This window comes from Notamacropus eugenii, chromosome 3, assembly GCF_028372415.1.
Source record: "Notamacropus eugenii isolate mMacEug1 chromosome 3, mMacEug1.pri_v2, whole genome shotgun sequence".
In the NCBI taxonomy this organism is placed as follows: Eukaryota; Metazoa; Chordata; class Mammalia; order Diprotodontia; family Macropodidae; genus Notamacropus; species Notamacropus eugenii.
The window spans coordinates 178,879,105-178,891,108 of record NC_092874.1 but is presented as its reverse complement, the minus strand read 5'-3'; the positions used below and the strand labels follow the sequence as shown (position 1 = coordinate 178,891,108).

Genomic DNA, 12,004 nt, shown 5'->3' with positions numbered 1-12,004 from the left:
CCACAGTTCTGAGGATAAAATGAGATAATATTTACTAAAGCACTTTGTACACCTTAAAGCACTATATAAATGCTAGCCACTGTTATGATTCATTACCATTTGACAACTGATTAACAGATGTAGAGAATCTAAATTATGCGCACTCTTTGTTGAGTATGCAATAGCATTTGACATCAAGGAGCAAAATGTCACCTTAAAGTTTATTTTGCAGCATTTTATCTCTCATTCACATGTCAAAATCAATGAAAATTATTTGAAGGAGAGACAGTGGCAGCTAAGTGGTATAGTGTCTAGAGCACCAGCCTTGGAGTCAGGAGGACCTGAGTTCCTCAGACCCTTACTAGCTATGTGATCCTGTGCAAGTCAAGGAAGGAAGTAAAGAAGGAACACAGAAAAAAAAATCCTGTTTTATGCCTCACCTATGTTAATGACCTTATCATGGAATGGGATTATTTCTGTTGTATCTTTCAAGGAATCTTGATTGGGAAACTTCTTGTTAAGATCTCTCAAGGTGGCATTTTGCTCTGTGGTATCAAATTCTTTTTTTCATACTGAACAAACAACTAGCACAATGGGTTCTAATATTCATAGCATATTTGCTAATTATGCCAATTATTGCATAATCATAAACACAAACGAATAAGAAAGCACTTATTTAGCATTCCATATGTGCCAAGCACTGTGCTAAGTAAGTCTTGAGGATACAAATACAAAAGCAAGACAGTGTACTCTCCAAAAGTCTTTTCCATTATGATAAAGGACATCCAGTGCAGAAGCCAAATTGGAGAGGATTTCTCTGTGGATAATGAAGTTCTACAAGATACTCCTGTCTTAGGATGGCATTGCACTGGTTGCATCAAACCCTGAAATGTTCCAAAGCCTCCTGCAAGGATCTGCAAATACCTAAAAGTGTCTGACCCGACTTCCTACATTGAAAAGGTCAAGCGGATGAATGGTGTCTATTGCCCAGATTAAGTCATATGTTTGAATGGAAAGCCTGTAGAACTTACCAACTGGCACATCTACCTAGGATAGACAGTATAGATGGAGTGTCAGCTAAGAGGTGAACAGGAAGCTAGATTGCTCTTAGAAACCTGCAGAGTTCCTATAATGAAACCAAGTTTTCTATGAAAACAAAGGGCACTTTTTAAAATTTCAGAATTCTACAAGTGTTACTGTCTATCAATGAAACATGGAATATAACAGTTTCCAAAGAAACAGTTAGAAACAGTTTCCAAAGGGTAGCAGAGAGGCACATGGTACAAAGGAGCATGTTGCAACAAATTACTGATGATAAACTTTCAGAGATGAACAGGAGTAAAAGACGTCAGTGAGGGAAAACATAGTAGGAAGAGACAATGGTCTGTGTGGTGAGGACAAAGATCAACAGGTATATACTCAGATCATTCCACATGCACCCTCATAATGATGGGAAAAAGTGAGAAAGTCCTCCAGCACACTGGGTGGATTCCCCATGGCAAGCTTAGTGAGAAGTATCACCCAGGATAGGCAGGCATGAATGAATTGAACTGAAAGCCCAAATGGCAAGATCACAGACCATTTTGAGGAGTTGAGCATACTTTTATAATTTTATCTCTCACCAGTTTTGACTCAGTGTACTGATCTTTTCTGAATGAAGAATCATATTATTGTACTACATATCACCTGAATATATTCCATAAATTTATGTAGGGCATTCTTTTTCTTGTACTGTGCCTGCCTCTGATCAGGATATACTTTACCTACCCTAAAATGGTAAACTCCTGGTCTGTGACTCCTGGACTGGAAGATTAAGATCATGGGCCAAAGCTGCTAGAACTATACCATACAAAAAAAAAACATCTGCATTCACCTCAGGTGAGGAATGTTGGCCTTATAGAATCAAAAAAGACAGAGTCTCACCCTCTACAATTGATTTTCTATACCAAGTAGTATAGTCATTTTAAGCAGTTCAATTAACCTTTCCACAAGTCATTTATCCCATATATTAAAAGTGTTTAATGATAAAATATTGTACACTTGAAAAGATCACCTAACTTAGAGTTAGAAGAGGTCAACTTATTAAGGTTCTGCCTCCCTTTTACTCACTATAAGATGAGGAGCAAGTCATTGAACTCAGCCTCAGTTTACTCATCAGTAAAATAATAGCATCTATCCTATTTTATCTCACAGGATTACAGCGAGAATCTAACAGGATAATGTACATAAAAGTGGTCTGAAAAACTAAAGTAGGCTACAAATACAATTGATCATTATTCTATCTGGTATTAGTCTACTCAAAGGCTGAGGAAGTCACATATAATTTTGTAATGGACTTTAATCACCTATGATAGAGCCACTTTTTAATAAGACACTGATAGGGAATGTTTCTGTAATTCCATTAGTGAAAGGGTGCCTAAGATGAAGATTTCTTCTACCCACGCAGGTCTGCATCTTCTCTGCAGCTTACAAATCTTAGAAGGCTGCCTAGAGCACTGAGAGAGGATGACTAACTTGCCAGTCTACACAGCCAGTATATGCATTCTTTGGGGATTAGTATCAGTGGTGATATTATTATAAACACAACATACTTTTTTTTCCAAAACAGGAAAGGTTGACAATGTAGGAAAATTCTATATCACACAAGTTCTAAAAATAAAACCAAAAGACACTCTCTGTAAGAAAATAACATATAACATGAACCATTTCAAACCTTGGCTCACGGTTCCTCCTGAGTAAATTAACAAATGTTTCAATTTCTTTTGCTGTGATATGTTTTTCTAGTAGTTTTCTGTTGTTGTGCAACAAAGCTGTGATGGTATCCTCTGCCAGAATATCATAGCCAATCTGGGACTGCATGATACAGAAGTTCTTAGCGATATATTCCTGCCAAAAAAAAGGCCCAGGATAATCTGTTAATGCAAATCAATTCACAATAAAAATTATTAAACACCTACTAAGAGAAAGGTACTATGTTAAACAAGGTTAAGTGATAAAAAAAAATGGAGCCAAGACATAATTCATAATGATGATAGGTTAATTTATTCAAATTGAATAAAAATCATCTTAAAATGTATTTGAAGGGAGCAGAATTGAAAAACTAAGTAGCTTAATAGAGAAAGCAAAAATATTAATATAGAGTTGAAATAAAATTAAAAAGAAAAATCTTATAAAATATAATGCTTAAGTATCTTATTATCACTAAATGCTTGTCAGGGAAAAACACACTCTAATTATAATTAAATATTTTATGTGATGAGGCACTTCAAGAATTGCCTGACATGACTCCAACTGCTGGTTCAATTGACTATTATTTATTTTATTATTTACCATAGGAGACCCCAAAATTAGTCTTTTTAGCTTTTCCCCTAAAGTGATAGTATGGCTATGATAATTATTTTGCATAATTTTTTTGTTGTTCAATTATTTTACACAATTAGAGGAGTGGAAATGGTTAACCAATATACAGGGTCTTTGTTCCTAATCTTTAGGTACGTGCATACCAAGTGTGAAATGTCATATACAAGATCTCAGATGGATTTGGATGTTTTGGGGTTTGGTTTTCAGTAGGTATAAAGGCACAATCAGTTAGGAAGGGAGCAGCAGGATCTGATATCTTCAAGTTTTTAAAAATTATATTGAGTAAAATGTCATTATTGTTTAGTTCTTAATCAGACGTTCTTTGGTCATAATCTTTGTTATTTCTTCATACATATGCTCCCATTTAATTCCTCTTTAGCTCTAAGTTTGGGCAAACTGTGCCCAAATTGACCAATTCTAATTGCTCAGGTTCTACTAATAACTGAGATATTATTGTCTTGGAAAAGACATCCCAATATACAGAATTTTCCTTGTCCTGCTCTGAAAAAAATGCACAAGAATTATTTCTTACAAGTAAATTTAATGCATAAAATTTGTAATAGAGTTTATAAAGCAGGAAATTACTATACTTTATGTTTCATAATCTGAAGCTTCAATTTTAAGAAAATTGTAGGTCATGTGGAAGTCAGTGGAGGTAACAAATTGTGCCCAGCTCAATAAATATGGCTACAATTTACTTACTAGATGCGTTCCTGAAAAGTTACATGCAAATTTATTTTTCATAAATCAACCACTGTTTTAACTACACTAAGAGAACCCATACTTTAAAAGCAATATGTAATGAATCTCTCTGTAAAGCAAAGAATCTTTTTGGTAATGTGAAAAGTCATTCCTCATTTATATATTTAGGAATTTGGAATTTTTGCACAAGAGATAGTCTTAAGAGAGATATATACCTGTATCCAGACAAAAAGGGGTAAGGAAAAACCTAGTAAATACTAGTTCAAAGAGAGAAATTCATTTTGGTACATTTAACATCGTGGTATAACAATTTAGGATCATAAAATTTAGAACTAGTAGAGCTAACAGATGTCATTTAGTTGACCTCTTCTTGGTTTTTTGTCGTCGTTGTTTTACAGATAAAATCCAGAGAGTTTACCCGACTTGCTCAAGTCACAAAAATATTAGTTAGGATTTCAACTCATGTCCTTTGACTTCAAATCCCAAGAATGCTTCTGAGATATTTGGATTTTTGTGAAATATTTAAATTCAAATATTGAATTCCTACTTCTGATTAATTTATGTCATATAATAGTAGCAAACGTCATTTTGGATTTCACATAAAAAGTGAAAATTCATGGAGAAGTTATCTAGAAGTCTAACCTGATTTTTCCGATAGTCCTGCTGAGAATGTCTAAGAACTCGATAACAGAGCCTCAACATGTACTTGTAGGGAGCATATCTCTGGTCCCCCAGATCTTCAAGTCTCAGCATTGATCCTTCTCCCCCTTTGTCCTTAAAGGGAGCTTTAAGAATACCAAATACCTATCAGGAATAAAGATTAGCAGTTTACTAAACTTGTACAGTGTTTTTAGACAGCTAGCTGTTACCACACTAAATTTTATCAAGAGAATTTTATGATATAGGTTTCAATGAAGTATCTAAGTATTGCTAAGCATTGCAATTCTACTGCTATTACAAAATTTTCAGGGGTCAAATAACAAAAATCATCAGTTTAACAGATGCCTTGTATATATTTTGTTCCAAGAGCATGTAAGAAAATGGCCTTTTATAAAACATGCACGCACAAAATGTATGTGATCCTGTGACGCTGTAAAACATAAAGATATATACAACTAAGAATATATTTTTCATCTCACAAGCTATTTAAAAACCATTATTTATAAATTGTTCTCTATGAAGTAATATAAAAGAAGTCCTGTGTTTAATCTGGTACCTCACACACATATTTAGATATATAGCGATATATACATGTATATGTATTATGTATGTATATATATACATATACTCACACATGTTTATAAGAGAGTTTATTTAATTGTCATACACAAAGATAGCATGACTGAAAACAGTCCCTATTTCATAGGCATGTACTGAGAAAAACAGTTTCCACATATTATCACATGAAAATAGTCCTTTGGCTTAAGACTCTAACTGCTCTTTACAATACGAAAGGGTTCATGAGGACTAAGTAAAATCACTGGCTAGAGTTTTGAAACTATAAGGCGTTAGCAGTGCTAATTTAATACAGTGATGTGCTTCTAGCAATACTGATTCAGCCAGATTCTCAGCAGATAAAAAACTTGGGGACTCTGAAAGATTTATCTCAGCTCTTTCAGGACAATCCATTGACATGAGGAATACACTACCAATGAGAAAGAACTTTGAAAAAAGAATTTTTTATTAGTTTAAGAGATATATTCCTGATGGCAAAATAAACAAATGCATAATATATGAGCACTAAACGTTAAAGGCTATTGAATTCATTATACCTATGATTTTGAAATAAGATGTGTTAAATACATTAACAGGCAGTTTAGGTGGCACAATGTATAGTGTTCTGGGCCTGGAGTCAGGAACACCGGAGCTCAAATCTGGCCTCAGACACTTACTAGCTGTGTCACCCTGGGCAAATCACTTAACTATGTTTGCCTCAGTTTCCTCATCTATAAAAAAAAAAGAGCTGGAGCCAGAAATGGCAAACCACTTTAGTGTCTTTGCCAAGAAAACCTCAAATGGGGTCACAAACAGTCAGACATGACTGAAAAGACTAAACAACAAATATATTAACAAATGTTAAAAGGCTACGTAAGCCCTCAAAATCAATTTTATTAAAATAATAGGAATATTAATGGCAAAAATTACTTTTATCCCAACTAATTTTTGCAATCCCACTTCTAATTTTTAATTGTATTCACTAATACAAATATGAGTTTATAGAAAATAGCTTTACTTAATAACAATATATAAACTCCCTACTTTTTCCAAACTATACAAAATTGCATGTACTAGTAACTATCTTCACTTTCATATGCCTTCCTTAGGTTTATATACATGGATCATGACAAAAGAACATATTTCATTAGTGAAAAGCTATTAGGTGAGGAAAGAATGAATAAAATATTAATTTCTTTGGGTATACATTTTTATTTAGATTCACATAAGAGTTGAAAGAAGGAGGTGGAAGAGTTAGGAATATGAAAGTGTCCTCATGAACCTGGAAATTATCTAGTAGCCTATCCAATAAAAACTGGGTCAGTGAGCACAATGGAGAAGATTTGACCTTGATGCTTAGTCACAAAGATAAAATATTCTTGCATATAAAACAACTCACTTGTGCCAATATGTTCTGCTCCCTCATTAATTTTTGCCTTTCCCTATTTGGCTTGGTAACTACCACATCCAGAACATCCTGTCCATTATTAGGTACATCAGCAACAAAGAAAATGAGATCCTCCAATAATTTTGTTACAAATCTATAGAAAAAAATAGAGAAATGTTATTGTGTGGCAGGCTTAACTTAGGGAAATAATTTTAGAAAGGAAACGCCTGATACCATAGAAACAAAATCAATGCAAACCACAGGTAAGAGAATATACAAAAGTGAAAATGTTGGGTCAGCAAAAAGTGGAAATCTAATACAGGGGTAATTAGGAAAGAACACAGCAATGATTAAAGATTCATCATTACTCTTCCCCAGCTGAAAACAACAACAACACACACAAACAAACACACACACACACACACACGTACTTAAAACATGGAGATACATGCAAGCCTATTAGGCCAGTCGAGTTGCCAAAGTAACAAATACCAACATGATGCTTTGTGTGATGTCTCTCTAGTGACGTACCACAACTTTGCTTAGGGGAGCTCAGTTATTTTTCAGAAACTTTGAGATTGAATCCTAGTTCTGCACCTGACTCGTGACATTATCTCTTCATCCTCTCCATAGCTTAGGTTCTTCAACTTACGGAATAGGGAAATGACGACTGACTTCTACCAAGAAACTTACTGTAAACAACTGATCAATACCTCTGAACCACTTCTGAGTCTAAAATGATGCATAAGAATGCAATGTTTCAAAGGCTTCCTGGGAATGTTTGTGATAAACATGGTCAATTTAAAGGTACTTGAGTAAAAATAGAAAATGTAGCTTATTTAAAAGACAACTTCTCATGAAAAGGAAAAGTCTCCATAGGACCACAGCACAAGAGCTGGAAGGGACCTCAGAGGGCATCTCAGCCAAAACTCTCATTTTGCAGATGAGGAACCTGATGACCAAAAAATTTGAGTTGTCTCACAGTCACTCAGGTAGTGAGTGTTCAAGCTGGGATATGAACCTCTTTCCTCTGGGCTCTTTCCACTATACCACTCTGCCTTCTTCAGAACTATGAACCTATACATTATAGGTCATAGATCATGGATCAAAAGACCAGAGATATAGAGCTAGAAGGGACCTCAGAAGACTATCATTATATAGGGATATGAAACAGAAGTCCAGGAAGATTATGACTTACCCAAAGTCATGCAAGTGTCTGAAGTGGGCTATAAACCCAGGTCATCTGACTCTAGAGCCAATATTCTTTCTACTAGACACTGCTGACTCCTAAGAGTGTTGGGGGAGCTAGGTGGTGTAGTAGATAGAGCACTGACTCTGGATTCAGGAGGACCTGAAATCAAATCTGACCACCACTTTACTACTGTGTGACCACAGGCAAATCACAACCTTGATTGTTTCCAAAAAATAAAAAATTTACAAGGGTACTGATACTGAGATTTCTTTACAGAGAAAAGTTATGAAAAGTGAATGCCTGGAAAACTAAAACCAAAGCCAATAATCACATAGCCAAATACCTACAGCCAGTGACAATGGAAATGTTTAAAAATGCCTTGAAAGAAATGACATATGTCATCCTGCAAATAATGACACAGGCAAAAAATAAGGTCATCATTTCCAAACATGGTGGATAGGAATACTGGAAATTCTCTATGATTCCTAAGAAGGTCTTAAGTATCAGGAGATATTCTCATTTATAGAATCATCTGTATATACCTCAAAAAAAAATTAGACATCAGGAAAATGAGAGTGAGTAAATAGAATGAGGAAGAAATTCTATAGAGAGAAATACAAGTTCACATTCATTTCTAAGAACATGGAAGAAAATTTGAAGAGCTTAGCCAATGTGGATTTTTTTTAAATTTTTGAACAAAAAGATTATGAAAAAGAATGAGGATTCAATCATTTACTCACATAGAAGTGACCTGTGACAAAAATGAATAACTGAAGAAGTCAATGTCCTAATTCTTCACAGACTTTATAGGAAAAGTTTCCCTAAAGGACATGCCACTGGCAATATAAATAGTGAGTACAAATTCACTTAACCTACCATATTTATCAAGCTCCTATCCATGTCGTGCTTTCCATATCACTCAGCCATCCGTTCAATTGCTATCTACCTTGCCCACATGCCTTTCTTCCTTTCTACTTCTTGCTCTAGGTCCAATTAAATCAACACTACCATTGCATAAGGAAAGAGCCCTGTGAGTCACTAGTTCTTAGAATCCCCAAACCAAAACTCCTTTCCCTGTCAATCATTCCTTGATATGTGGTCTCTCCCATTAGAATATAAGCACCTTAAGATCAGGGATTATTCACTTTTGAATAATTTTGAATTTGAATTCAATTTTGAATTTGAATCCCTGATACTTAGCACAATTTCCTTCTCCAGTGGATTAAGGCAAATAGTGATTAAGTGATTTTGCCCAGGGTCACACAGTTAGTCAGTGTCTGAGGCCGGATTTGAACTCAAGTCTACCTGATTCCAGGCCCAGTGCTCTCTCCACTGAGTCACCTGGTTGCTTAAAATTTCTCTTTTGTTTAGTCATGCATTCATCAGAAAAGGCTCTGTCAGGCTGACACCAAGACAACAAAAATATGTATAAACATTTATGTTAGTGGGTTTAGTTTACAAATGATCATTTAAATAACATATCTATGTTAGAATCATTACTTCTGTATGTGTCTATATCATGAAACACCAGCCATATAGTTAGTAAGTGCAAAAGATCGTTTTTGAACCCAGCCCCTTTGATTCTAGAACCAATGCTCCTTCCCTTGAACCATGCCATCTCCTCCTAAAATTACCCAGGAACTAAAACTAGCATGGGGCTTGAACCACTGCACTGGATCCAGAAGAATACATTACAAACTTTTTCAATCTTTCCTAAAACTACAGCCTTCCTGAAATTCTGCAGATAAAACATGTATAAGGTGATTGCAGGATGAGAAATCTTGAACTGAAAGGAACCTCAGAGGTCCTGGAAACTAACTGCACTTCTCAGAGAGGGAAAAGCAGACCCAGGGAACTTGAGTAACTTGCCCAAGGCCATATGGTAGCAGATATCAGAAGCTGGTTTTGAACTCAAACCTTCTGAACCAAAGAAGATACTTTATCACAGGAAGGAAAGTTAATGTGCCACAGCAGAGGAATCACCATGGTATCCGACAGATTCCGATTCAAGTACTAGATCTGAGATCATGAACAAATCACTTCACCGCTCAAGGCTCCAAGATTCGAAGTTGGTGATAGACATTATTGGAAAAAGTTCCCACACAAGCAGTTCCCCTCACCAAGGAAATCACACATCTGCATCAAAAAGGGGGAAGAGGAGACCTAAGAGCGAAGATAAGTTTCTTGATCTGAGGAAAGGCACCAGCATTAAGGAAAACAAAGAGAGCTTTCTTGAAGAATGTGAAACGTTAGCTGAATTGTGGAAGACACTACAGAAGCCAAGAGGCAAAGATGAGACAGGAGAGGGTTCCAGGGATGGGGGATGGGGAGAAGCTGGTGAGGATGCTTGGAGTCCAGAGATGGAGGGTTGTGATGTAGTTTATGAAAGACTCACTGACCTTCTTTCATTCTGAGTTATTGCTCCATGCTCCATTTTTTTAACCGTGGATGCTAAGACTTTATTTGCATCATTGGCAAAATCTAAATCCCGGACTTCAGACAGAGGGACTGACACAATGGCAAAAGCTTCTTTGTCTTCTTTTGTCTGGCAAGTTCCGATCTGTAAATGTGTGTTGTCATTGTTAAGGTCAGTTTCTTTTAGTTACTGCAGTTTTCTCTGGATTAAAGTTCATTTTTCAACCATAAAAATCAGCGATGGATAATCCTAATTCAAGATACCCACATTAAATACTTGGGGACAATACCCTCTTTTCCTCACCGCTCCTCCTGCCCTCTGACCAACGCATCCCCTCTCTGCACCCTACTGCTGATTTTCAGTAGGATTCCAGGAGATGTACTTCTATGGTAGTTAGCCATTTAGAGAACCTCAGCTTTCCTCATCAGTAAAATGTGGCTGATCAGCTTCTACCTCACAATATTATTATGAGGATTAAATAAGATCATGTATGTAAAGTGAAACAGAAAATTTCAAGTGCTATATAAATGTTCCTAATAATCATTACTATTATTCTCTTCTCCCTTATAGAGCTAAAACTTCAAGAAGTTAATTCAATGTCACCTTTTTTCTTCTATCCATTTTGGTTTTAAAAAATGCAGGTCCTTTAGGACCAGTGCTAGGAGCTTTGGAAAGTTTGGGGATCTAACTTGGGAATAGCAAATTCATTCACTTCAACTCTTGTAAGAGAGGACGAGCCTAATTTTGTATTTGAGTTTCAGAAATCATTAATAATGCTGAAGATGGATTATAATCAGCAAACTGACCATCTTTTGATCCAGTTTACCCATTGTGTGACTGAAAATAGAAAGAACATCAGTATTATTTACCTTCAGCATCACAGGTCTCTCTTCATCAGTGTCTATAGGGATACTGGTGCTGGTTACCCATGTATTAGTGCATAAATGTCTCAACCGAACATACGAGTTCCTAACACCAAAACATAAAGTAGCATGTCCAATAAAACTTTTAATTCATTCACATACATCAAACAACATAGCTAAGCAGATATTACAAGTAATTTACACTTTGCACATACAGAGGGTCCCAAAATTCTTGGTGCAATTTAAAGCTTTAATGGTTTGGAACTGCACTGAGACTTCTGGGGCACTCTTTGTATTCTAAGGAAATCTCAGCAGTTCATTTTAATTGGGACTTGGATGACCCAGCATCTTCAACAACAACAAAATCCTAATTATAGGATACTTTTAAATAAAAGCAGTTTCTTTACCTTAAAATAAGGATAGAAATAAGAACTGAACCTGTGATTTCACTGGTATAGGGAACCCCCAGGTAAAGAAATTCTACCAATATATCTCCTCTGCTATTTGAAGTCTTACAATTACCCTTACAAGGAGATTTTAAGTGATTTATCCAGTTACACAGCCAGTATATGTCACAGGAGAGACCCGAATTCAAGTTTTCCTTGCTTCAAAACTGGCTATCTATCCACTATGACTATACCAAGAATAGTCATATACTCTCTTTACCTTAAAATACATACAGTAAAATTAAGTTGTTGAATGAAGATTCTTAGTTATAATACTTTATATCAATATCTCTCTTATGGTTAAAAAAGCCCTCATATTGCAATAACTCTGCCCTTAAGAGATCTGCTTTGATTAATAGATACAAATGATTTGTAATCAGTATTCCAACTGGTTAGAGAAAAAATAGAGACTTCTAAAGTGTTTAAAGGTCCATGAAAAAACTC

At 35.6% G+C, this 12,004-nt stretch overlaps 1 protein-coding gene across 2 annotated transcripts in view; it reads right to left on the bottom strand.

Moving 5' to 3' along the window:
• ITPR2 (inositol 1,4,5-trisphosphate receptor type 2) overlaps positions 1-12,004 on the bottom strand; it is a 510,130-nt gene that overhangs the window by 313,864 nt on the left and 184,262 nt on the right. For both annotated transcript variants that reach the window (XM_072653450.1, XM_072653451.1), the window contains 5 exons: positions 11,121-11,220; positions 10,235-10,395; positions 6,656-6,797; positions 4,684-4,845; positions 2,693-2,865 (listed from right to left, as the gene is read on the bottom strand). In XM_072653450.1, the coding sequence (XP_072509551.1) occupies positions 2,693-2,865; positions 4,684-4,845; positions 6,656-6,797; positions 10,235-10,395; positions 11,121-11,220 (738 nt within the window). The remainder of the gene's footprint in view (positions 1-2,692; positions 2,866-4,683; positions 4,846-6,655; positions 6,798-10,234; positions 10,396-11,120; positions 11,221-12,004) is intronic.